The sequence below is a fragment of the Pteronotus mesoamericanus genome, unplaced genomic scaffold (assembly GCF_021234165.1).
Source record: "Pteronotus mesoamericanus isolate MK-2021 breed Mesoamerican mustached bat unplaced genomic scaffold, CSHL_Meso_final scaffold_85, whole genome shotgun sequence".
In the NCBI taxonomy this organism is placed as follows: domain Eukaryota; kingdom Metazoa; phylum Chordata; class Mammalia; order Chiroptera; family Mormoopidae; genus Pteronotus; species Pteronotus mesoamericanus.
The window spans coordinates 65,001,992-65,028,917 of record NW_026555329.1 but is presented as its reverse complement, the minus strand read 5'-3'; the positions used below and the strand labels follow the sequence as shown (position 1 = coordinate 65,028,917).

Here is a 26,926-nt window from a genome sequence, read left to right as displayed (position 1 = left end):
CTTGAGTGCCATCTTCTCCACCTGCTAACAGCCAGGCTGTCCGGGGGGAGGCTGGTGTATAGGCCCCTAGCCAGCCTCCCCAGGCTTCTGGCCAACCCAGTGTAAATATTATTACACTCCTACGCATCTGAAGGACGTTAATTATTAAAACACATGCCACCCAGGGTAGTGCACTGTAATTAGGTTCAAATTAAATTAGCATCTTCTTGTAATTAGGACATCAATAACCACTCTGGAGGCCCCAGTTCTCCAGCCCCTCCTTGTTACTTCCCAACATGGGCTAATGCAAAAAAAGGGGTCCACTGACTCTCTCCACAGGACATAAAAATAATCAAACCAATAAATAAAGTGGAGGCAGCTACAGAAGCCTTTTCCTCCAACACCCGCCTTCCCCACTAGGCCTGCAACACTGGCACGGAGGATGGAGACGAGGGTCCCTGGGAAGGGGCCTCAGGAATCAGTACTTCCCCAGTGCCTGGTCTAAACTCCTGGGCTCTGTGCATCAGCCCTCAGAGACGGGGAATGTCCCAGTGCTGCCCTCCTGCCATGTGTTAGCCCCAACTCAGCTCTTCTCCTGTGCCACCAGGCCAGAGCCTCTGCCCCTTGTCTGGGTGCACTGCCCACTGTGTGGCTTATTATGAGTATTTCGGCATCTGCTGCCTCCTCCACACCTAGCCTGGATTGACCTTGGCACTCACCAAACCCAGCACTGTACTGGTGGTTTGCTGAATCTTAATCCGTTTGGTGTATGGATAGATGGATGGATAACAGGTGTTCAGGAGACTTAGTTCACCTGAAAAGGTGGATGGGGAAGCAGAGCCTATGATCCTGACACGGAGAAGCATGGTAACTCCTGCAGGGGAAGGACCTCAGGAGGGGTTTTGGTGCTACTTGTGGAAGTGCTCATGCTAACCGGCTTCAACTATGGATGCAAAGAAAATATGCCCGTGCATCTGCAGTCTGAGTGCCTCCTTAAATTCTGCACCTTGGGTGTATGGCTTGCCTCACCCCAGTTCCAGCCAGGCCGTGATAGAAGAGAGAGGAACACAGAGCTGGAGCCAAAACCAGACAAGCGGCAGCAGTGCCTTCTGACCTGGTGAATATACTGACCTTGGTATAAATCAGCTTTGGAAGAGAAAGGAAGTAAGAAGTGGGAAGGTTCAGGCATCATTTCATTTGGAGAACCACAGAGGGTTTATTTTGGCACAGATGTAACCAAGGCAACAGTTAAGACGAATTGACTCCAGACCTTTCACAAAAGAGTGGGCTGGCATGTTGCCCCCCTGCCAATTGTGCTCAAGTGAATACACGCCATGAGGCCCTACCAGAAAGTAGAGAAATGGGTGAGACAGGCATTCTCCTCCTCGTGATGGAATAAAACAAGACCACGGTGAGAGTGGGCTTGCCTGCTGGGGAGGAGGGTGGGGGATAGGGCACGTTCTCTAGGAGTAGGGATGGATGGAGATTCACACAATTCATCATCCCTCTCCTGCTTGCTGACTTCTGGTGCCCCGTGACGAGCTGGTACGAGGAGCTAAAGAACGCGTCCTACCCACCCAGAGGGGCTGTAGACAGAAACTGAGTCTTCGGAGGAGGGGAGTGCAGTGGTCTCTGGAGCTGTGCTGACCGCCCCCCGCACCTCTCACTGTTCCCTTTAACCAGAGTGCACCCCAAGTACTGGAAGCACACTTTTTTTTTTGGCCTACAAACAGGAGTATTGGGGAGAAATCCAGGTGAAACCTGGGACTGAACAAGTCGATGTGGGGGAAGAGCCACCAGGAGGCAGGAATTTCAGAGGCTTAGGACCTCTGGGTTAAAAATGAGAGGCGGCTAGCCAGGCCCCACAGCTTCCACTGACTTGCCCCAGGGCGAGGGACCAATCCCCCGTGGCAGCTGGAGCCTCACCGCAGATCAAAATGCGGGGTGGCAAGTAGGGCTGCCAGGAAGAGGCGCCCGTTCCACCAGAACACAGGCCAATCTCCTGGACACAGTGGACGGTAGAGTGGTGACCTCCCATCAACACACCTACATTCTCTCCCTGGCCCTCCCTGAGCAGCACAATGGGCTCCTCGCTACACACCACAGGGGCCGCCCTGGGACCTCGCTCCTCCCTCAGGGCAAACAGCAGCCTAGGGTTTCTGAACTCCATGGCAAGTTCTACCTTGAGGACTGGGGGACCCTGTGTGAAGTCAAACGGAGCAAGAGCAAATAATCTGGAGACAAGCGCTCCTCAACGAGCAGTGCTGACCCCTCTTGGAGCGCTGCCCTCCAGCTCCACTCCCCAGCTGAGCAGGGGCCGGCGCCCTCGATCTCAACTGTGCCACGCCACCCTGCCTGGAGCCAGCGTTCCTCCTGCTACCAGGAAGAGGGAAACCACCTCATTCCCCTCAACGACGCCCTTTGGCCCGCTGCTGGGGCTCTGACAGGGCTCGCAACTTCCCACCCGCACCTGGCGGTACTGGCCTGGCCTGGCCTTTCCTGTGCATGTGGTCTGGGCACTGCTTGCCGAGCTGCTCCAGTCTCTACAGTCCTTCAGAGCAGCCACATGCAGTGGGTCCAGAATGATGAGGAGTCAAAAGAGAAGATCAGCAGTCTTCTGCGTGGAGGCCAGGGTGTCAAGGTGATGCCCACCATACTCTCAGAGCTGTGCAGAGCTCAGAAGCTGCCCAGCTCCCACTGATGGGCATTCTCTTCTCTATGACCAGCTTCCACGATGGGTAAGAATAAAGTGAGAGACCATGGCGACAGTGGGCTTGCCTGCTGTGGGGAAGAGCGGCTTCTCCAGGAAAGAGGACAGATGGAGATTCATGATCTACACTCCTGCTGACTTCTTGGGCCCCATGAGGAGCTGGACACAGTCACGGCTGTTTCTGCAGGTCTCGCCAAGCATGTGGATGGAGACCCCAGGAGTCACTCTGGCTGGGGCTGCTGAGATCCCAGTTTCTGGGCTCCACCATGACCAACAAGGGCTACAGACAGCATGTACTATTTTATTGTGCCTCAAAAGCTTTAAATACAGAAAAGGGGAGAGCTGGCGAAGGGGTGGATGTGAACACAGTGGCATTTGAGAATGGATGCATCAGAGAAATCACAATCAACAGCTGGAGAGAGATCTGGGAAGAAGGGCAGTCTGGGATAGAAGTGGGGTGCCAGCTGGCCGCGGGAGCCAGCATCACACCCTCCTTTAGGACAAAGTCTTTCATGTTTCTTCCTGATTTGAGAATAATTTTTAAAAAAACCAGAAATCCCCATCCAAATACAAACAGAAAATCAACTGGGAGAGACTGCACCCTCTGAGTGCCTCCTTAAATCCTGTGCCCTGTGTGCCCGACCGAAGCACCCATCTCAGAAACAAATGCCTGTCCTTGAAAGCCGCAGGCTCCCTGCACCCCACCCCCAGCCCAGATGGTGCCCTATTAAGAAATTTCCAAACACTGAAGCAAAGCTGGACCCAATCTACGCCCCCAATCTGGGGTCTGGAGCTGAAACACCCTCCTCGCAGAGGAAGAGGTACTGGCGTGAGGGGTGCTGGGGGCCGGACCCGTTCCCTCCTTAGCGGCTGTAGCCAAACTCATCTGCGTCATCAGCTCGGAAGTCTCCGTAGCGCCACAGGTTCAACTGTGAGGAAAGAGAAAACGGCTTGTCAGGGACGGGGGACCTGCTGGAACCTGGACGGCCAAGCCCCCTCTCTCGGCATCCTCTGGGGCTCCAGAGGCAAAAACTCACCCTGGCGCTCTTGGCCGACTCCTGGGCATTCAGGTATTCTGTGATCTGGAGGGATGAGAGAGAAAGGAAATGGTCACGACTGCGCAGCCGAAGGGACCCTGCAGGATGCCCAGGTCAGGCCCATGTCGCCGCCCCCCCGCCCCCCCCTTCAATGGATCCTTAGCTCCCTCAGAGAAAAAGCCAAAGTGCATGGTCAGTCGGTCTCCTAGCTGTTTCTTGAATCCTCACTGGCTGTTCCATCTGCCTGAAGTGCTCCTCCCCTTCTGGTACATCTGGCTACTAACCCCCACCTTCAAATCTTTGATAAAAAGATTGCCTTCTTGCCCTGACCAGTGTGGCTCAGTTGGTTGGAGCACACTCCTGTAAACCAAAAGGCTGCGGGTTCAGTTCCTGGTCAAAGGACATGCCTGGGTTGCAGGCTGGGTTCCCAGTCAGGGTCGGGACCTGACTCATGTTTCTCTATCTCCCTCCCTTCCCCTCTCTCTAAGGTCAATATGCATGTCCTTGGGTGAGGATTAAAACAAACAAACAAACAAACAAAAAAAACCGCCGCTGGCCTCCAATGATTCCATTTAAAATTATAGCTAGCCCCTCCCCCACACTCCTGATTCCCTTTACTTCTTTTTAATGAACACCTATTATTTTATTTACTTATCTCCTTAAAGGAATGGCTATTTATTTATTGAATTTATTGAGGTGACACTGATTCACAAAACCATACAGGTTTCAGGTGTACAACTCAACAAAACATCATCTACACAGGGCAGCACACACCCCTCGCCCAAAGCAAAGACACCATTTATCCGCCCACCCCCCTTCCTTCTATCACCACAATGTAGTCTGTGCCTATGTGTCATATACATGTTTTGTTTTGGCTTAATCCCTTCACCTTCTTTTATCTACCCTCCCAACTCCCCTCTCCTCTGACAGCTGTTAGGCTGTTCCGTGTATCCATGTCTGTTTCAATTTTGTTCATCAGTTTTTTTCATGAGATTCCACATATAAATGAGTTCATATGGTATTTGCCCTTTACTCCTATTTTCTCCTTTTCCATTGCATGTATTTTCTAACATTTCGTTTCACTGACTTATGTTTACTTTTATTGTCTGTCTCTTCATGCTAGAATGTAAGCTCCACAGGGCAGGAATACTGTCTTTTGTTCACTGGGGTATGTAGACCCTTAATAAACGTTTGCTGAAGGAATGAATAGATGAATCAATGAACACATTAGCTGTTTATCTCAGGGACTGGGCAAAGGAATTTTCTAGGCGCCAGAGACATTATGGGTAGCTTTGTACAGGGGACACTAAGATCTCTAGTTCTGCAGGGCCACTTAAGCTAACCCTGTGGAGCGATCTCAGGACACTGACGGTCTCTGGGGGAGGACTAGAATCAGGCCTCCCCTGTGCAGAGGAGGCACAGGAGCAGTTCCCATGGGGGTCTTTTTCCAAATGAATTTTCAACTTGCATAAGCAGTCCATGGATCCGCAAACCGCTGTCGCATTACGTGGGGAGAGAGGAAAGGCAAAGAGGGGCTGCGAGATGGGAAGGCAAGGGGCACGTGAAGACGGGGAGTGGGGACAAGCTGGGCGATGCCGCTGCCCTCTAACCACCTACTGCCTTGAGGAGGGCACGGGCTTGCCACCAGCCCATCCTCAATGCTGGTGGGCTGTGGGATCTCAGTGGAAGGGGCTGCTAGTCTCAGAACTCAATCCTGAATATCAACACGTGACAGTGCAAGCTGGTTCCCTAGGTGTCAGCATGCCCCACCGCCCACCGCCACCCCACAGCCCACGGTGAAGCAGCAAGTTCTCTTCATCTCAGGAAAGGGAGACTCAGGCTCCAAAAGGTTAATCTCTAAGGTTCTTCAGGAACCGTGGAGGCAGGACTCAGGACCAGCTCCACGCCGGGGGCTTTTCAAACATGCTGCAGGGGTATTGCGGCAGAGTCCCTTTGGAACTCTTGGCACTGCGACCTGGCTCTGGGGGCCTCTGTGTGCTAGGGGCTGGTTATGGACTTGGAAATTGTACATTAGAGAGAAGTGAGAATGGGCGAGAAAGCAAGGCAGGCTTTGGCCCTTTCTGTGAACCTCCCACCCTGGGCAAAAGCTTTCTGGCCTGTCACTTGGGGGCACACGCAAAGGGAAACTTTCTGCTCTAGTTTGCAGCTGCATTTTCAGCCAAACCTGCAGCCAATTAATTTGGGCTGTAATTAGCTTTTTTAAAAACCCCAACAAACCAAAATCCATTATCTTTCCCCAGCAGGAGCCGCAGGATGGTGGGTTCCCTGCTCCCTCACTGGCTCTTGGTGCAGTCCCAGGCCCCTCTGTGACGACAGCTGGAGACACCAGGAGGCTGCCCCTGCAGCGGGTGCCACCTCCGCATCACGTACCACTTTCTGGAACTGCTTCTCCTTGCGCACCTCCACCATGACCAATCCCTCCTTCACCAAGCCCAGCCCCACATCCCCTTTGGAATCTGCAAACTGCAGGGTGACGTGGGGGCAGCCGGCGCTCAGGTGCTCCACGTTGAGCAGGCACTGGGTGTTCTGGATATCCCGCACCACGCTGTCCACGGCGTCCGTCCGAGCATCCTCCTGGAGCAGGGACACATCCAGGTTAGTGGGAGAGGTGAGCTTGAGGAAAGAAGAGCTATGTGGGCCCCAGGTCCTGGTCACAGACATCCAAGAAAGCCAGCCTGGCATGCGCTTACAGCTCACTTCCTGCTCAGATCCTAATGAGGGAGGAAACAGGCTCTGGACAGGAAGTGTCCCTCTTTCCCTTTGCCCCTCCCCTCCCCTCCAAGTCTCTCTGCAGGTCACCCCGGCCTTCTCCCCTACCCTGCACCCCTGCCCACCTGCTCACTCCAGCACAGTGACCTCACAGTCACCGTTTCTCTGCCTTCATGTCTCAGGTCAGGCGCTCTCTATGCGCACATTTCCCCACCCCTGCAGACTGACTGCCCCTGGATCTATTCTGTCAACACCTTTTCCTGGTGTTTCTATTCTGCCCTTCAGTAATTCTGTGAAAAGGCAGAAAATATTTGATGCTGTGGACTCCTCCCCTACCACTCGCTCCTCAGTGCCCTGTACCTGGCAGCAGCCCCAACCATGTTGTCAGAGCGCCTTGCTGAACCCCGGGATTTGATGCTGAAGCTGAGGTCTGTTCCCCGCCCCCCCGACCCTGCCCCGCCGGCCTGCTTGACCTCCCCAGGGAGCTGGGCAATGCAGACCAGCTCTCCCCTCCCTGTTCCATGTTCCAGACTCCATGCTGGTTCAGTCCCATGGTTTCAATTACTCAAATCTGTGGTTTTTGAGTCTTGTCTTGTTTTCCAAACTGAACACTATAAAGCTGCGGCAACATATCTACATGGAAAAACCCCTCTTAGATCCTGCCCCTCTGTACCTACCCCCTCTTATGGCGCTCTGAGACCGGGCCCTTTCTCCCCAGCTCCACTCATGTGGCGCTGGTTTGGCCACCATTGTCTCAAGTCTGCATTTTCAGTTGCAGTCGCCTCCCAACCATTCTTTCGAGCTGCCCCCTTGCACTAGAAGTAACTTTCAAGACCAAGCCATGTTTCTGCTGAGAATCCCGCCACACCCCTCCTGTCTGTAATACAGAGAATACACTCCATGCCAGGGCACACAAGGGCTTGATCCCCAGATGCTGACACTGCGGGCAAGGCTCCAGGAACCTGACTGTGGTAGACTCGTCTCTGTCCCAATTGCACCCTGGCCCACGGGGCCGACCCACTCCTCAAGAACTAGCTCAAGTGCTCTGCTGCCACCTTTGTAGCACCTTCCCTCAACCTCCTCGGTCACTCCCATCTTTTGAGTCCCATTACTTCCATTAAGAGATCACCCATTGTTTCCACCTCCTGTCAACCTGTAAGGGCTGCAGGAGCGGCTGAGTGTCACTGGACAATGTCCTTCGGAAGGACGGAAGATGCATCAACTCACATCTTGGGGCACCTGGATGAAGGCGAAGGCATACTCTGTGGCTTGAGCTGGCAGCACACGGGTGCTGAAGGCAGGCGGCAGGGTACCCAGGCGGGTGGACGGCAGGATCTCTCTCTGCAGAGGACACATCAGGCCAACAGTATCACACACTTGATGTCTCCTTGTCAGAGAATGATTCCCTGTGGCCAGGCCTCTGGGAGTTCTAACTCAGGGACTGCCTGCTCACCCGGGCCTCGGTTCCACTGAGCCATGTGCACAGGCCTGCCCACTCAGCGAAGCCTGGGGAGAGCACGGCCTGCCGGCACCTGCAGATGCACAGCTGTGACTCGCACCCTGTCAACCCTGGCGTACTTGTTGGTTCCCACTAAAATAATTTGACAACTGGACTCCAACTGCTGTTTCCATTTCTTGCCAGTGCTTTCCCTCAGTGGGCTCCCTGACCACTTTTCCACAGGCCAGTGAGTGCTTCGGCTGGGAGAACACGCCAAGAGGAGAGTCCCAGCAGCGCCCTGATCTGTCTGTGGTTCTGGCCGAGGTGTGTGGGGCAACCCCAGCCTGGGGGGACCTCTTCCTTGGTGATTCCCAGGTAGTAAATTGGGAGTATGGCCCAGTTCTGGGCTTCCCGCTAATGGACCCTCAACTCTAGTCCCTGAGGAAAGGGGACAGCCACAGCCACAGCCCAGGCACCCCATGGTCCTGAACTACAGCATTCTTTCCTGCTTGCTGCCACACCCACAGGGGACCTCCCAGGAATGGTCAACGGACTCCCAGGCCCTGAGGCAAGGGCTCTTCTCCCAGTTATTCTGCCACCTCGTGACTGTCCCTTAGCAGCAAGCCTCGGTTTTGGGATGTGTTGGAGATCAGCAGATGGGACAAGCACCATGCTGAGCATAATGGGCATGGACTGTAGGATGTGGAGGGCCTTCCTGGGCCTACTCTTCAGAGGCAGGGCGGAAGAGGAAGTGGGGGTACAGCTGTGCACCCATCCCTGGAGCCTGGACAGGAGACCTGTTGGTGCACACAGGCCTCTAACCAGAGATGCCAGTTTTGCCTGGTCACTCAAGGATCACGACCTGTTACACAAACAGTAACAATGCTCACTGTTCTGTGAGTAATGGAGTCCAAAGCTTGGAGGGACCTTCAAGAGATCAGATGGCCCTGATGTAGGGAGGAACTGTGTAGTCACTTGGGGCCCCTCTCTTGTCTACCAGTCCAGCTCCCGGTCCCCAACTCACGTTGCCGTAGTCAATGTAGAAGACGTGTACTTTGGCAGGAGACTCGACCTTCTCTACTCGGGCCCGGTACCTGCAATGGCATCATGGGCAGAGCTCAAAGGACAGCTCTGAGGAGTGTGGTCTCTACGGAGCCTCAGCGATGGCAGGGGAGAGGGCATATCACTTCCTGGCCCAGGGCTCAGAGAGCACACCCGTGAGTGTCACAGAGGACAGTTCTCAGACTCCATCAAGGCCAGCCTTGGGACACTCTGGTCACCATTTAATGGAATCAGGGCATAGCTGGGAGCAGAGGGAGGGAGAGGGGAGCATATGAAGCAGATTAATGTGTCCTTGGGGGCATAAAGCAACAAGACTAATGACTAGATTGATGTCTGCTGTTTAAACCCAGTGCACTAAACAGCAGCTGTAATTAGCCAGCAAATCCGTCTGGGAGGCCGCAGCAGGGAACACATCCAAGTCACTTCGTCACCCTGGGAAGGCCATGCACCCTACCCTTGGAAGATCAGACATAAATGACCTTGCAGCCTGAGAGGGCTGCTGCCCTTGTCCCAGACATCGGGGTGGAGGTCTGGGTGGCTGCTCTGGGTTCACTAAGACATCATTTTTCCTGTGTGGGATGAGGGGTGTGTTGGACAGCCTAGCCAGCCAGGGCTCCCCCAACAGAGTTAAGGGAAAGAGAGGAGGAGGAACACAACTTCTGCACTCCAGAGGCTGGCCGGATTGCATGAAAACCACTGGCTACAGTGCAGGCCCAGAAGGGATCTGGGCAATGAAGAGGCCACCCTGGAGAGCTGGCCAAAGTCAACAACACCCCAGTGGAAACCAAGCTGCAGAGGCAAACGCCTAAAGTCTAGCTAGTGCCCTGAAGACAGACCTGCCATGCCTCTTGCTTCTCTGCTAGGGCCCGAGTGGCTTACCATTCTCCATCTACAAACTTGGCAATGCAGAACTCTCCCCGGCGGGGAACGTAGGAGCCCTCGACAGGAGGTTGACTGGCGATGTCATTTCGCATGTTCTCCATCAGCTTCTCCAGCTGGGTGCCTGATGGGGAGGAAAAGAGAGTGAGACTAGGGTGTCAGGCTCCTTGGATCCTCATCTCGGGATGGGCTGGGGAGGCAGATGAGCCCAGGGAGAGGAGTTCTGTAGAGAACCTGCAGCACTGGCTCGCCTCCAACCCTCAGGGAGGTCCTCTTCGGTCTCTGCTCAAGAGGTTTCATGCTGCCTACTTTTAAAACAGGATGGCGACTTGTTGACACGTTAGGTCTTAAGAGGCACGTACAGTCTTCCAATCCCAGCTCTCCAATCTAATGGCCATGGCTGTGGGAGCCCTTGGGAACATTCCTGGGCTTTCTTTGGTTAAGGAGGTAGAGAGTGCCAATGGACGTGGAGCGAGGCCTGCCTGCAGCCCATTCCTACAAGAGCTGGCCCTGGCTTGGGCCACAAAAGTGGTGACTGACCATGGCCACTCTCTGCAAGGTCTCTCAGGGGCTGAAGGGTGGGCCCCATACAACCCTGGATAAAGAAAGGGCCCCAGAACCTGAACCATGAAAGATGGAGAGCAATTCTGAGAGATGGATCCAGTCTCAGTATATTCAAACTTGGTCAGTCTGACCAGTCACTCAGCGAGGTACCTGCTGACCTAAATTCCCAGTGCTGTCAGTGCCCTCCTCAAGCGGGGCGGGGGTGGTCTCCTCCCCGCCTTGCCTTTCCTGAATTTGGGGCCATGCTGCTTGTCGCACCCCCTCCCCCCCATTTTTGGTCAGGGTTAGCAACACCTGAGGTCTTCTCAGGTTCCCCCACGGGGTCCTTCCTGCTGCACCCCTCACCCCGACCCTGCTGAGCAAGCATCAGTCCCCACTGGCTACTCCTTTACACCCCCTCTGCCCCTGCTTCTAGCTCTGCATCAGACCGGTTGTGCTCCCATGGCTCTCTGAGGTCAGGGTGACCCAGTGCACGTGGATTCCTCTTTCCACCTTCAGGGCCCAAGGCCACACACACTGTAACAGGTGCCTAACACATGTCAGCTGCTGGTGCACTTGTCAGCCGGCCTTATAAGATTCTTGTCTGGGTTTATGTTTCTGCCACTACACGGTGAGCTCCTTCAGGGCACAGACCATAGCTCACTGGTTGTTCTCTCGCAAGGCCTAGAAGCAGCCCTGACACTCAACTGCTTTGAAGATGACCTCTGCATATACACACCACGAGGCTGGTCTGCTCCTGGGCCTCTGCCCAGGCCACTGCCCAGAACCGGTTCCAGAACAGGGGCTTTTAGGACGCAGCTGCCCTTCTCCCCACCCAGTGGTACACACTCTATTAATTTTCCTGAGATAGTGTTCCTTGCCCAGACAGTAAAATATCAGGGACTAAGGAGAAGCCTCTACATTAGACAAGTTCTTCTGTACTTGGTCTACTTTTATTTTTATTTTTTTGCTCCAAGGCAGCAGAAGCAGGCTTTGCCTCCTGCGAACAGGCAAAGCCCTCTGGGAGGTCCTTACACAGATACCTGGCTGGTATAATAATTTACAGCTAATGGCAACATTTTCATCATTTCATCAGCTCCTTCCCAAAGGCAGGCTTTAATTAGGAGAAGGGAGACAGGGTGAGAGGATGTCCCCAAGAGAGCATGAGAGGCTGCAGAAGAGGGAGGCGGTGCGTGCTGCGGTTAGTTTTCCTGGATTTCACGGAGCCGCCAGAGGACAGGGTTTTCTCTGGAGCCCACCGCAACTCTCTAGGTGGCGTGCCACGAAGCGCCTCACTCCCTTCTCCAATATTCTAAGAATACATGATTTCTTCTTTAGTTCTTTTTATTCTCTGCCTTGGCTACTGCTCACTGCAGCGTCATGGCTTCCTGGAGCCGACAGAGACAGCCAGGCGGGCTACAGGGAGGCACGGAAGCCTCTGAGATTACAGTGATTGTGTGGTCAAAGGCCTTGAACCCTCAACCCTGTGCAGGCTTCAGAGTCCTGTTCTTATTCAAAGGGAGTCCTCCCCAGCAGGACCCAGAAGCCAGGTAGAGCTGTTGTGTCCTGGGCGAGGTTTCCAAGTTCCCTGAGGGCCATTCATTTTTCTTGGCTCCTAAGCTTAAAAAGAGCTCCTGCCCCTACCTGGACCACCACCGCAAGGCTCCTTCCGTTCACACCACCCAGACCTGGAGGCTGGGCCTCTCCTGGCTTCATTCCCAAGGCAGTGGCTGGCCCAGCTTTCACCAGCTGAACTCAAGAGAACTTGATCCTGAAGGTTCGTCAGCTCCATCTTTGTCCCTACCCTGATTCCCCTCCCAAGTATAGCCAGCTCAGGACTGGAAATGGTCAGTTTTTCTTGGTGAAATGACATTACCACAAAAGCAGCTGCCTGGGAAATACCATTAGAGAGGAAGTGGTTGAGACGGGGCTGGCTGTTGGTGACCTGGAGTGGGACTGGGGTGGGCTGAGGAGGCCCGGCAGAGCTGCGTCTGCCACTCACGGGGTTGCCCTGAGTGCCAGTGACACCTCGGTCCCCTCTGCTTTGCAAGGATCTGGCTCCTTGGCCCTAGAAGCAACTCTAAGAGCTGTTTCCTCTGTGCTCAACTAAAATGTTTCCCTGAACAGGGCGGCCATGAGAAGAGGGAGGCCAGGTTACACAGAGTGGAGGTGGGAAGTTGGGCCGGAGGGGCCATGGTGCAGCTGCTGAGAGAGCTGTTCCTATTGCCCTGTCTCTCCAGGAATCTGAGGTGTCTGCCTAGGGGACCCTGGCCAAAAGGCACAACACTTGAGGTCAGGAAGAAAAGGAAGATGGAGAGAGAGGGACCTTTAGAAAGGCTGCCTGGGGCTGGCTCCCCCCGGAGTGCTTCCAGTTTCCATGGCAAATGGCTACCGTTCGGGCTATGGTAACCTCTAGAGAAGGAGAAACCCAGCAGAGACAAGCCCACGCTCCCCTCTCCACCCGCCTTCCCGAGGAAGCCGAGGGGGAGAGGGGCTGCGTGATGCCAGTTCTTGCTTCCTGACCACAAAAAGACAATCTGTTCGTTGCTTCCTGATAGACCCTAAAGGCTACAAATACACATACCCAGCTCAGCCAGGAGTGTCTGGGAGCAAAACAATTACCTAGGAGTCTCAGAGCAGCACCCAGACAGGACTGGTTACCTCACTGGTCCTCAGAGGACCTCCTCAGCCTGCGCACTCCAGGGCTTACTTGCAGGTCATGACATGACCTGTGGGCCCAGAGTGCTGTCTCGGGTCTGGTGGGTGGGCAGCAGGAGAGACCCCTGGAATCCCTGGGCGGGGCACGAGCACTCACCTGTCTCCACATCCTGCACGTAGAAGTGCAGGTCATCGGTGATCTCAGTCACAAACACTGGCTTATAGGTGGCTGAGCGCTCCTTCTCCTCCAGCATGGGCGTCATATCCTCCACGGGCTGCTCCTCATAGTGGGCCCAGACCTGTGTGGTCAGCAGGGGAGGAGGGAATGAGGAAGCCAAGCCAGAAAGGACACCAGGAGAGGGGCTTTGGGGCAAGTGGGTCACCCACGAGTGAGTGTGGGAATCACCACAGAGCACTCTCATGGCGCTGGGCTGAGCCCCTCGATCCCTCCCACCTCTGAGGGTGAGGGGAAGAATGCGCCTAAGTCCTTGTGGTCCAGCGGCCCGCAAATTCTGGCAGGCATCAGAAGCACCTGGGGAGCTTATTAAAAATGCAAGTGCCTGGGTCCACCCCAGGGCTGTGAAACCAGGATCCAGAGAAAGTAAAACAGAGCAGGCTCCCGGGTGATTCCCATGCGCACCGGAAGAGCCTTGGGGCTGGGCTCCCATCTCCCTCTCCCATACCTCTGTGCAGGGGCACTGTGGACGTGGTCACAGGGCCACGGGCAGCCCTGGGCCGTGGAGGGGAGGGCTGGCCACTGTGCAGCAACGCCTCTGCTCAGCGATCCCCCTGTCCTCATCTCAGGCAGGCTGCTCTGAGCCCAGCTCAGAAGCTGGGCTATTCCCCTTCACCTTCTCCTTTCCCTTCTTCCCCTCCCTGTGCTGTCAGGGCTGTAGCTGCTCGGAGGCTGATTCTGTGTGACAGCGCGTCAATGCCAATCCTGCAGCCAGGAGATTATCCCAGTAGTGAGGCATGTCAGAGGAGGGGAGGGAGGGGGCTTTCCAGCTGAGCAGGGGGAAGAGGACAGGAGAACACGGGGGACTGGACCACACTCGGGCCCCTCAGATGAACACACACAGGGACAAGAGGTGATAAAAGCGCAAGTCAGAAATGTACATGCTTGCCGGGTGCCAGGGGCCATTCTAAACGTTCTCCCAGTTATTCATTCATTTAATCCTCACAGCTCTTTGAGCAGAGATTAACGTTACTCAATTTAAAAGGAAACTGAGGCACACAGGTTGCTAGAAGTAGTAGAACCAGGATTTGAAGACAGGTTGCCTGTCTCTAGAGTTCTTCAAGAGGTTTTTAGCTTTGCCTGGTCCTCTGGAGACAGAAGGCAGTACTGGGCAGTAATAAAACCTATAGAGGGGAGGTACGAACTCTTATCCTTTCATTTTGCCCTTTAAGTTGTCATTTGACTTTGGTCAAGCCATGTGCCTTCTCTGAGTCTCCTTTCCTTCCCTTGTAAAATCAGGTTTTGACCATGTGATCACTCAGCTGACATGCAGGTTCCTGGGCAGCATCAGGAAGCAGCTGAAGGGCAGGAATGCTGGAATTACTGAGCCACCTGGGGTCACATCCACAGAGGTTACATTCCAGCCTTTCATGTGGCACCAATGTGTGTCCTTCCACTAAAAGGGGAGGCAAGGGCCCTGAGAACAAATGAGCAACAGACACTTTCCAAGCCCAGGTTGGGGGAAGGGGAGGCTGCCAGGGAGTGGCCAAGGGGGATGGGAGAGATGTCTTCTAGGTCCAAACTTCTGCCACCCACACAGAGACCCGCCCTGTGCCTTCTGAGACTGAGCTCCTGGTCCCTTGGTCTGGGGCTGGGCTCTAATGTGAACAGCTCCTGACCCCTTTCCCTTTCCCCCGACATCTGTCCCATCACCCAGGCCACTTCCCTCATCATAAGCATCATCCCTTCTTCAAACATCCCCAGGCTTGGCTGCCACAGGAGGCGGCAGGTCGCAGAACTTCAGTCCAGTCAGATCAGAGACTCCTGCCTCATCTGCCCAGAACCCACCTGCCCTTGTGAGGAAGGGGGTCTTGAGCCTTTGGACTTCTCCTGCAGAAGGCGTCTCCAATCAGAGGCCACGGCACGAGCCCTCGGGAGCACCCTGGGGGTCAGCCACAGTTCCTTTCAATCCCAAGGCCTACGTCCTGATGAGGCTGAGGCTTTCTTCCTGGGACCCCTCACTGGAAGTTCCTCAGGGAAGTGACTACTTAGCCAGTCACGCCCATCCACCTTTGAGCTCTCAGCCCCTCTGAGATCCTTGCAGCTCTGAGGATCATGGGACTCTCGCTGCCTCCGAGACAAGACTGGCTCCTCAGTGGGCCTCGAGCCTGGGAGTCGTTCGGGGCCCTCAATCTAACCCCACACTGCTTCCCTTCACTGTGGGGGAAGGAAGCTCCTCAGTGGAGTTGATGAATTGGGAACAGACTGACAGGGTGATAGCAGAAACTGCTAATGCTAATGACTCAAGTAAAAGAGCCCCAGGCGACAGCCTCAGGTTTCCTCCTCGGGAGAGGGGGTGGAGCTGGCAGGCGGCAGCAGGCTCGAGGTCAGGGATGAGCTGCTGATTGGATGATGTAAAGGATGCCCTCGTGGAGGGCAGCAAAGGGGCTAGTCCTATGACAGGTCCCACAGCTTACTGGGCAGCAGGAAGGGAGTGGTGGGGAGTAGTGAGGTGAGAAGACACAGAAGCTTGCTGTTACCAAAGGACAGGAGAGGGAGAGCTGTTCCTCAGATAAAGGAACCCCATTTCTAAGAGAGAGCTTGGTCCTTTGAATAGTGGAGCCTTGAAGGTTCTGTCTTTCCTATGGGGTATGGAGGTAACCAGCTATTCCCTGGGGCTTGACCGCCTGTGGCCCTTGACAAGCTGGGAAAGGCTGCCTCGCCATGCAGCTTCCAGGTGGGAAGGAGTCAGTTGGCTGGGACAGGCTTGGCTGCCCATGTTCCCAACCTTAACCATGGGCTCATTTCGCCCATATTGACTTGTTACCCTTCTGCAGAACTGGGGCAGGGAGGGGACAGACACATTGGCAAGACACCTGCTAGACATGTGCCATTTCCCCACAGCCACCTCAAGCCCTGACAAGAAAAACCCAAAGACCCTTTCCAGCAGGAACAGTAAGTGTGCACACGGAGTCAGCGCTTCATGGCTCTGCCCCCAGGTTCTTGGAGGAAGGAAGAGGTGGGAAGAGGAGGAACCCCCTGGCCAGGATGCTGGGCAGGACGGGAGTCTGGGAGCTGTGAATGCTCTTGGCCTTTGGTGGAGACAATCCTGGATCAGGCCTGGGTAGCAGAGCCCAGGACACTAGGAGAGCCACCTCCAGAGCACCAGGGGCTGCAGTACTGTGGAGAGGCCCCCAGCTTTTCTGGTCAGGTTGGTGGCAGCTCTCCTGCTTTAAGACCAGGGCCAGGGTGGAGCTGTCCTGAGACGGGGCCCCTCTGTGACTCTTCCATGGCCTTAGCTACAGACCCAGGTGGGAAAAGGATGAGAGAAGCACCTTCCTCCTTCCATATCTGCTCTATTGTGCCAGTTCCTATCCTTCTTAGGTCCCCTCTACATTCTGGGGCTCTTAATTGTCCCCTGTGCCAGCTCTGGGGAAGGGGCCCCTGTGGCCAGACACAGGCACGGCAGCTCAGGAGCAGAGGCTATCTCTCCTCCTGTCCTCACACTGCCCCTGGCCCTCCCTCTTCCCCGCACGCCTCCCTAGGGAGCCCGGCCCTCTTCTAGGCAGGAGATGGGCACTGGAGACTGAGGCTCCCCTGGCTGCAGCCTTCTCTTTCTAAATCCTATTTAATACCACTGCTTAGGAGGCTCCGGGGGTGTAGCTGGCATGGGGCCAGCGTGGTGGAGCCCTTCAAGCCCTGAGGTGGGGACGCCAAGCTCAATAAAAGCCAATCAATGACCAAACCAACCCTGTCCAGGGTCCTGCTAGGACATGAGTGGTGGTGGCGGGGAGGGAAACAGTCTGTGTAGCTGCCATCAGTGGCTCCCTCCTTGGTCCTCATATCTGCCCATAATCCCTGGAGGAGGAGGAGGAGGAGGAGGAGGAGGAGGAGGAGGAAGAGAAGAAGGCTGGCCAGCCTCTTTATGAGGAGAGAAGTCCAACGTGCACAGGGAGGAGTAAGGCCTAGCAGGGAGGCAGCTCAGTTTCCCGTGGCTGGGGAAGCCGCACGGTCAGGCCTACTCACAAATGCACATGCATATAACCAAACTCGCCAAAGGCTCCTGCATGCTCCGGGTCTCACACAGTCTTTCAGTATTACTTTTCCTCAGTTAGTTCACAGGTACATGATCTCTGAACCACAGATGCACCTGTCTCAACAGCTAAGGCAGCCTTCAAGGGGTCACAAGGTGGCCAAGACTGGGGAACCTGGGGATATCTCAGAGATGCAGTTTCCTGTCCTCCAGCTGGTCACCGAATTCTCTCATCTGAGCCCAGCCAAATCTGAGGGCTGCTGCAAAGCTCTGCCTATGCTGCTCCTGGGAACCAGCCCCACCAGGAAGAGGCAAGCCACGTTAGGTTCCCCAAGGAGCCTTGAAAAGAAAGGGACGTGCAGGAGAAGGACCCAGGAGGAAGGCAGGCTCCGTACCGAGAGCGGTGCACTGCATTTTAATTAGACTGGAATAAAAACACGCAGCCTGTGTAAGTAATTAATCACTGGTAATTACTCCTCAGCATCATCATGTGGCACCAGTGAAAAGATGATTTGGGCTCTTTCAGACAGATCCACTGTGTAGTAAATAGCAATGCCCAGTTTAGCACCTGGCAAGGAACCTGCCTCTCCATCTCAGGCCAGATTCCCTTCTCTGTCCTCTTCTGGATCCCTTTGGGGTCTCTACTCTCAGAGGATCGCTCAGATCTGAAGAGGAAGCTACTAGGCTCATGTGCTGAATAGCTGGGGAGCAGGACCAGGGTGCAAAGATGCTCTCAGAATCGGGGCCTCTGAGGCTGGTGCCTGCCACACTACCCCAGCTAATTCTTCAGTGAAGGTTCAGCCCTTTGTACATGGTGCCCAGCACCACATCGCCTCCACCTCCCTGCTGCAGGCAGAGGACATGGGGGTGGCAGTCTTAAGTTCAGCTGTCACAAACAGGAAATCCAAGAGCAAGCACCTTTGCTGTAGGAGCTGAGGCTGCCTATTTCCCCATCACTCTAGGAAGACTGAGTTTAATGTGAGCAGAACTGGGACAGGGAAGGATAGAAACCTCCTCAGAGTGTCATGGTGGTCCACTCCCCCAATGCATGGACAGTCCCTTTCATCTGTCCAAGCTTTTTGAGCTACCTCTCCCTGGAGTCCTTCCACCTCCACTGGGGGTTGGTCATCCACCCGAATCCCCAGGGCACAGGGAGAAAACAGAGACCCGGGAGGGCGGCCCTGGGCCCAGTCTCTGGGTGAAGTGGTGTATTCTCTTGGAAGAAAGGTGGGAAGGAAGAGACTGAGCGAGGAGATGGCTGCTCCAGGCTAGAGGAGAATGAGGAGCCTTTAGGGCCCCTAAGCCCCCACCCCTTCCGGCAGGTGTCTGGGCCTTGGCTCTGGGAGTCGAGCTGCAAGCCAGATGGCTGCCCCATGGGGAAGGAAATGTTTATTCCTGGAACAAATTTATGGCTCAGCATGGCTGTCCCACGAAATCCTCCTGAAGCTCAGGGAAGCTCTGACAAATTGGTGGCTGGCTGATTTATCCCTATTATCAGGGTTGGGCTGTAAGTCAGTGGCAACAGGCTGGGGGCGGGGGATGCTGAGCTCAGCTCCCACCACTAAACCCACTAAGGTTCCTTAATTGTCCATTTGTTTCCAAAAGCTGCGTTCAGACCCACCCCCCTTGTCTCCTCAATGCAGTGTCTGCAGAGACTGATGGGCTGTAAATCTGCTGTCCTAACAGCTTTATACGTCTCCCGGGGCTGCTTCCAAAACGGGCTTCCCTGCAGGGCAATGTGAGGGAAACTCAGCTGTGGGCTGCAGGAAGGGTCAGGAGCGCTGCCCATCTCTTGCCCACAGGGACACCCCCAGTCATTCCTCTCATTGATCCAAGGTCACCTCCCAGACAGCTTTCTGCTGCAGGTTCACACGAGCAGGCCTGGGGCCCCCCTCAGGTCTGCAGCAGGCTTATATGGCTGAGGATGCCTAAGCTGGCAGCCTTGCACTTAGGCTTACGTGGTTCCGGATATGGGGTCTGAGGCCAACCAGAGTGACTCAGTTGGGGGGTGACAGAACCACTTTTATCTGTTGTTTGAAGGCAGTGGTGTTAGCGGGGGAGTGGGAATGAGAGAAAAGTCATGAGCAAGTATGAGCTGGGGGAGTGGCGACCCCCTGCTGCTGCCCAATCCCATGCCATACCTTCTCCTTCTTCTGTTTGGCGGCCTCCTCAGCAGACAGCAGGGATTTGTAGTAGGAGCTGCGCTCCGCAGTGAAGTGGACCTTGGAGAGGGCGTGCTCCACCAGCAAGACGGACAGGTTGGCACCATCGATGTGCAGCCAGCCGATGAAGTTGCCGGCCTTGTCCATGCTCTCTACTTCCACCTCCACCTGGGGAACAGAGAATGGGGGCGTCAGCCTGCAGGGGGCGGCCCTGGCTGGGCAGGGGAGGAGAACAGCACTGGGGCCCGGGGCTCACAGGCCTGGGCAGCTGCCACCAGGTTCATTCCAAATGGCAAGGGCAGCTGGAACTAGCAGAGGGAAGGGATTGTGCTAAGCAGAAAAGCAGGTGCTTGCGAGAGCCCCTGCAATGCCGACCCTCTTAGAACTTTTTGTTTCTGTTCTGTAACTTGGGTCTATGCTTTCTGGCCTCTCACAGCCCAGAATCATCCTTAAGTGATAAGTCACTGACAAAGTAACTTCAAAACTCCCCTTCCTTTTGACAGGGAACTAGTAGGGTAAACTTGACTCCTTAGCTTGCGCAAGAGTCCCCTGTTGGCGGGGGTGGGGGGGTGGAGGGGTGGTGTGTGTGTGTGTGTGTGTGTGTAGCTGGGGGTCAGGGGTGAGATCAGAAGCAGACAGCTCTGGGTACATCCCACTCTTCTTCATCACCCTCCCCCAGCTCTGAGAGGAGGAGAGATAGACTCTGGGGAGGAAGGCCATCCCTGGGGAGAGGGAAGTCTGTGTTCTTCCTGGAAGAGCGAATGAATTAACGCTTAACAAGGGTGAAAAAGTGGCTGTATGAGAGTCAGGTGAGGAGAGGAAGGATGAGGTAAGTGGGCACAAAGTGCATTAACCCCAGAAGACGTTAGGGGGCGACCCCAGCAGGAGGTTAATCTCGGGGAAGAGCACCTGTCATAAGTCCAGACCTTGAGGTGTGTGCTGAGGCTGAACTCCAGACCCCTCAGGGATCCCCGCCGGGCTCAAGGGCTCTTAGGCCCCTCCCACTGGAAGACCCAGGACCCCAGGCCCAGCACTGACTCTGCTCCTGTGAGGCGGCCTCACTTCCTGGGTCCTTGTCGTGGCTGATCTGCTCCCGCCTCAAGGAGGCAATGGCCCAGGAAAAATTCCTCCTGATTTTCTCCCAACCTCTTTCCTCCCCTGCTAAAGGGGACTGTAAAAGCCTCGCTGCCAAATGTAAAAACTTGTATTAATTTAAATGGCTTCAAGGTCGATTAAGCAATAAAATGAATGTCTAAATACCTGCGAATTCTCTGAAGCCTGGACCAGAGCCAGAGGGAGCAGCCTAGGGCAGAGGGATGGAGGGGCACGGTGGGGCAAACAGCAGCCCCCCGACCTGGTGGAATTATGACTCAGCAGGGAGAGAGGGCCCGGGATGTGACTACCTTGAAGTAGGCAGAGATGGCATGGGTGTGCAGAGAAGGCGGTGGGAGGGAAAGAAGGGGCAAGGCCAGGGCCAGCGAGTAAGGACTCTGGCTTCTTCCCATTCGTGGACCCCTTCTTCCTACCTGAGGTCCAGTTGCACCTTCAGGTGTAAATACAAGTTCAACAATGCCTGAAGTGGGGCTGTGATATAGAACAGGGTGTGCAGAGTTTATTAAAACTAGGAAAAAAGATAATATATGTATAGACCCCAAACCAACATGATATTGTAGGTGGGGAAACTGAGGCACAGAGAAGGAAAGCGTAGCTAGTAAGAGGCAGAGCTGTGAGCACCTCCTTCCCTGTTTCACAGCCCGGTTCCAGGAGCACTCCTACCTTTCTTCAGTCACACTTCTAACCGCACCCTCCGCTTCCCCCTGCCAACCTGGTTAATGCCAGCTCCCTCCACCATTGAAATCATGGGATCTTGCACCTCACTGGCAGAGCCAGTGTGGACGTGTTGGGATTTGCAGGGCTGGGTCTACCCAGCACCCGCACCATGCTGCTGAAGGGTAGAAGCATGGAGAACTGGCATCTGGTACTTGTATATGTCAAAACATGTTTCCCCTGTCTCTAATTCTGGCAAGTAATTTACTATTGAACCAGCATTTGTGAGACAGGCAGGTGGGCAAAATGTGCTCTGATAAAAACAGGTGCCTCAAGCGCTTACCAGCTAGTAAGGCAACTAAATTCATCGAGGTGAGTGACGGCCTTTCTGAAGAGCCTTCTGCCACCTTGCAAATGCCCCGAGCACCGGAGCACTGGGGAAGCTCTGCTGGACCACGGGGCGCCCCACAGTAGGAGGGCTATGGAGGGAGGAAGAGGCTGCCAGGCTTTGCGGCGGCCAGACTAAAACAGGGATGGGCCCAATGAGAAATAAAGAGATACAAATTTGAAGTTATAAAGTAAATAAGTCACAGGGATGTAATGTACAGCATAAAAAATAGTCAATAATATTGTAATAACTTTGTACGGTGACAGATGGTTACCAGACTTTTAGTGGTGATCACTTTGTAAGCTATATAAATGTTGAATTACTATGTTGTACACCTGAAACTAATATAATATTGTACGTCAACTCTGTTTTAAAAAGAGATACTTGGGAAAACCATCTCTTATCTTTCTTAATTTGTCAAACTGTACTGAACATGCTAAGGCCAAGACGCAGCAGGTCCCAGAGGAATTCTGGGAAGCAGTAGGAAGGCGAGAGGGGCTGTTTGCCTTGTGTTTGGGCTCACTAGATAGCAGGTAGAGTACCGTGAGTATGTGTGTCTGTGTTGGTGTGTGTTTTGCTGCTGGCTCCCACCACTAAACCACTGTCCTCCTTGTATTTGAGGGTTCATGAGACACCCCCTCATGTCCTGCTGAAAGCAATGAAGCTGGTACTGTTCCCAGGTTTGACCTCTTGCCTTCCACTGTGTTCGTAGCCAAGTCCTTTTCCTAAAACTGAGGATGGCTGCCTTGCCTGAGCACACAGCCTCCTTCCAGGTTTGAGTAGCTAGTGGTTGGCCCATGGGATTGTGACAAGAAGCTTGATGGTCACCCTCATCATTCCTCTTGGCACTGGATTGCTGCACATGAATGCAGGAACCTCAGAGATGGGTAGCAAAGGCAACTGGACAAGTAGACTCCCTCTCGTCCTATAAGGTGCCCTCACTTAGACCCCCTTCCACATGGCAAACCCGATTCATATCTCACTCTCTGAGGCCACAGACCAGAGGCGGGTCCCTGAAGGGTTCATTAGAGGGAGAACCTAGCGACTAGCAGCCACACCCGGGGCCAGTGCTGCCTGCGAACAGCCAGGCTCTCCTGGTAGGTGAGCACTGACATCACACTTAAATGGCCCCTCCCATCCTGCAATCGATATACTAACTTGGGCTTGACAAGTCCCTGGGCCGGGTCAGCTGCAGAGAAAGAAATCTCTAGCCTTGGGCAATATGCTGCCACTGAATCCATCTCAGGTTATAGATGGAGATAAAGCTGTCCCCGGTGGGTATCTGTTTCCCTTTTTATTACAGCTGCTGCAACCACAGTAATTTCTGTCAAATGAAGGCACTCAGGGTAAGGTAGGCTGGCTTCAGTGGAGAGATAGGGCTGGGCAACTGGGCCTACTGCTCCCCTGTCTCTTGGCTTCTGGTCTCTCTAGCCAAGTCCTATGCTAGTGTCTACCTTTCTGGAGATGCCCCAGTCTTGATGGACACATGGAATTCAGTTTAAAGATCAGAGCCTTAACTCTTCCTCAGCTCTGGGTAGGCAGAAGGTTAAACAGGGCATGCCCAGGTTGGTATGTGTGTGTTCACCTTTCTTTATATTTCTTGTATTGACTGCCAAAAATGTGTGGTTTCACTATATATAACGTGGGTCCATGTCTGTGTAAGCTCTACTTCTCTGTTTAACTTAAAGACTCAAAGTTTTGATGTTCCTGGCAGGCCCCCTACAATGGCATGTTAACGTCAGGGAGTTTAGGCCTTGGGTGACTACCATGGGCTGTCAGAGGGCCTCTGGTGTGCACATGTGTGGGTGATGGCCTTGAGGGTACCAGGTATGTGTACCATGGACATAAGCAGTGTCGGCAAGGGACAGGTGGTAGCTCTTCTCTTCATTCCCCCTCTTCAATGCTCATGCTGAAGCTGAGACCCAGGAAAATACAGAGCTGGAGCAGGAGGTGAGGAGGTGTGGCAGGGAGACTACTCCTACCAGGAAACTATGAGAAGCGGGGCAGGTGGTACCACACTGAGGGAATGTCTTGGTGGTAAGTGTGATTAAGCCAGAAGTGAGCAAACTAGATGCCTAATGGTCAGACCTGACCCTTAGGCTTATTTTAAGGATGCTGCCTCATGATGCAGTCCTGACGGTCCAGTCATGTGCCAGCATCTGCCTTTAGCTCTTGATGCTGGTGCAGTGGGTGAGATTTTGTGGTCCTGAACTGGCCCAGGGAACTGTCCTCTTGCAGCATCACCACCACCTTCCTGTGAACACGCTTCCCTGACTCCTGGCCTTCAGTGGACTGCTCTCGCAACACCTATGGGCTCACCCTCCCGTGGCATTCAGGGGACAGTACACAGCACAGACTCTGAACCCAGGCTGCCTGAATTTAAATCCACCTACCATCTGCACGACATTTGGTGAGTCACTTCTTTGTGTCTGTTTACTGTAAAATTGGAATTGCAATAGTACCTACCTAAAATGATTTGTTAGGTGGATTAAAGGAGCAAATATAAATAAATTAAGCACTTAAAAGAGTCCAGCACTTTGACACATGAATGCTTCATCTTCATCATCATCATCATCAATTATTACTTCCTGGTCAGGGCAGTTAATTTCCAAATGTCTTCACTCTAACTAGACTGTGTGTTCTGTAGGGGACAAAGCTTGTTTCATCCTCTGCAATCTTCCCCAGGGCCTGGTGTATTGGCTGGGCCATGAGCTTGTAGAAAAAGCACAGATCCTGGGAGTCAGACAGACTTGGGTTCAAATCCTAACTCTATCTGTCAAGTTCCAGACAAGTTATGTGACCTCTCCTAGCCGTTTCCTTAACTGTAAAAAGAAAACAGGGCCCTCTGTATTAGGTGAGGTCACATAAACTGCTTCATCTTCCCTTGAACTGATGTCGGATGATAGCAGCCTGGATGGTTATATCCAGCAACAGCCCGGCCTTACTGAGCTGGACCATTTCTGTCCCCGCCGTCAACCTGAAAAGCTTTGGGGTTCTTATACCTTGAGGGCCTCATGCCAAATACAGAGTGGGAGGTAAGGCAAGTGGGTTTGATGGACACAGCTAATGTGTGACAGATGCCTTTCTGCTTAGCCGAGGGGCGAAAGAGGGGGCACTGCAGCCTAGCCTAGCCATGCCCAGCTGGACACACTAGACCCGGTCTGTCTGTGGGCTGGGGCAGCCAGCAGGTCCGGCTGTCTCACAGTAGGACATGTCCTCCTGCTCCCAAGCACATTAATGTGCCACTAATAAAATTGTTCTGGCTTATTTACCAAATTAATACAAACGGCACAGGCTGTTAATTTGCATGTCTCCTAATTACTGAGGAAGAGCTCCCAAGCCCAGGCAACACACACACCTCAGTGCCCACCCAGCCGAGCTGTGGTCTCACCACCCCCAGCGGCTGGTGGGTGAGGGAGGGGAGAAAGAAAGAGGACAACTGGGCAGCCCCTAGCTCTCCATGGCTGGGAGCAAGTGAGGGAGGAAAGGTGGCAGTGGCCATGAATTTATTCAGTTTCCCACAGTCTCTTTTCTCAGCAGCTGCAGTGCCCCGGGCCTGCAGAAAAATATACTCAGTCCCTGTTCCCATCCCTCCCAAAGTGTTTCCCTTCTTTCCCTTGTCTGGATTCTGTCCAGCTTCTCAACACAGGAACTACTTCTAACAGGCAGTGGGGGGCTGAGTCATTCTGCTCTAAGCAGTGAGGCACATTCTCTGCCTAGGGTGCCACGCAGGCCAGGAAAGTGCTGGGATTCACTGACATGTGCAGAAAGGACGAGAAAGTGAAGGCAGAGGCTGATCCTACTACCCTTTCAGCTGGTCTTGCCGTCCCCAGCCAATCAGCCTTCAAATTCTGAGAGAGGGATGAGAGAGGGACTGGGGGTGAGGTGGAGGGGTGAATAAATCATTTAAGAGTTCAGCTCTAAGACCACAGAGGAAGTTTTGACTGCCTTAGGGCTTAATTACTTGTTTCTTGCCTCCAGTTCCAGGAACTAAGTTGATGTCTAGTGGCTTCAAGTCTGGGGCAAAGCTGAAAACTCACAGTAAACCTTCTTCATGTTATGGTGAGGTCTGGGACAGGGAGGGGCGGGGTGGAAGACACCCTGGAGGCTGACTGAAAGGATGGCCCAAATGGGGCAGCCAGCAGGGGTCCCAAGGGCAAAGGAATTAAAAACGTGAACAGGGGAGGACAGACAGTAGAGGACTGAGCTTCCATGTGATGACTCAGGGCAGTCAAAAGGAGGTATAGCACACAGGGGACTTTCAGGCAATGGAGGAGAGCAGGAGACCCCACACATGTATACCCACCTTCTCTTTATGTGCCAGGATGCTAGGGAGGTAGGTCCCTCAAATGCATTGGCCTTGCATCTGTGCACAGTGCCTGCGGCAGCACAGGAAATTACCCAGCAAAAGCCAGCCTCAGCCCCGTACTTTGAGAAGCTGAGGAATCACTGGGAAACAGCTGTAGGGAATGCTCCTGCCCCTCGGGAGGTGAGCCGCCACAGGGAGGAAAGACAATGCTAGGTAAAGTAGGCAGAAGCGGCAGCTCAGGACATCCCTGCCTTGGGGAATCTGAAAAATGGAGACTTCAGGGGTTGGGGGTGGGGGTGCTGGCTGCAAGTTCCTCCAGAAGGCAGAGCAGGAGCATTCAGGGCTATGTCTGGGGAGGTGACATCAGGGGCCCCCATGACAGGGTTCCTAGGCAGATGCCTCCATCTTTCCCACATGCTGTCTGGCCATAATCCTGCTTTAAATGCCCCCAAAGCCATCAGCAACAAGCGTAGCAAGAAGCTGGGAACTGGGAACAAGATAGGAATGAAGCTTGCATGGGGAGAAGGCATTGAGGAGCAAAGAAAAAGCCTGGTACTGTTAGGCAGGATAGATAGTAAACCAAGGCAGGGAGGAGGAGACAGACATCTCGCCACTAACTCAGCAGTCCTGAGCCTGGTCCGATAAGACTGACAGGTGTTCCAATATCACAAGAAACATCATGCTAGCACCGGAGGAGGAGATTCCTTGAAATTCTATGTGCTATTTCCACAATGTGGGAAAGAAAGCCTTTGAAACTGTGTATTCATCGCAAGGTCTAGAAGGGGAAGAGGAGGGGGTCTACAGTACCCAAAGAAGGAACCTATAAAACAACTTTGGTTAATCACCTACCTCTGGTCACTATCTGTTTTATGAGGGGGGGTCCCTAGTGCTTACAGAAAGAGCTCATAAATAACTCGGGGTAACTGCCTCACCTTTAATTAACTGCCTCCTGTCATGTATCTGTTTTACAACAAGATGAACAAATGTGGTCTGGAGCAAGATAAGAATTTGGGCTAACAACCCTCCACACATACCTACATTTGGCTAGTTGCGTCC

The 26,926-nt window shown here is 53.9% G+C and overlaps 1 protein-coding gene across 1 annotated transcript in view; it reads right to left on the bottom strand.

Annotated features, from left to right (window-relative positions):
• Positions 1-1,170: 1,170 nt before the first annotated feature.
• SND1 (staphylococcal nuclease and tudor domain containing 1) overlaps positions 1,171-26,926 on the bottom strand; it is a 412,206-nt gene continuing 386,450 nt past the window's right edge. The window contains exons 17-24 of the mRNA XM_054564546.1: positions 19,386-19,574; positions 13,194-13,335; positions 9,836-9,959; positions 8,919-8,988; positions 7,684-7,797; positions 6,118-6,321; positions 3,727-3,771; positions 1,171-3,618 (exon numbers count right to left, since the gene is read on the bottom strand). Of these exons, the coding sequence (XP_054420521.1) occupies positions 3,553-3,618; positions 3,727-3,771; positions 6,118-6,321; positions 7,684-7,797; positions 8,919-8,988; positions 9,836-9,959; positions 13,194-13,335; positions 19,386-19,574 (954 nt within the window). The 3' untranslated portion in view covers positions 1,171-3,552. The remainder of the gene's footprint in view (positions 3,619-3,726; positions 3,772-6,117; positions 6,322-7,683; positions 7,798-8,918; positions 8,989-9,835; positions 9,960-13,193; positions 13,336-19,385; positions 19,575-26,926) is intronic.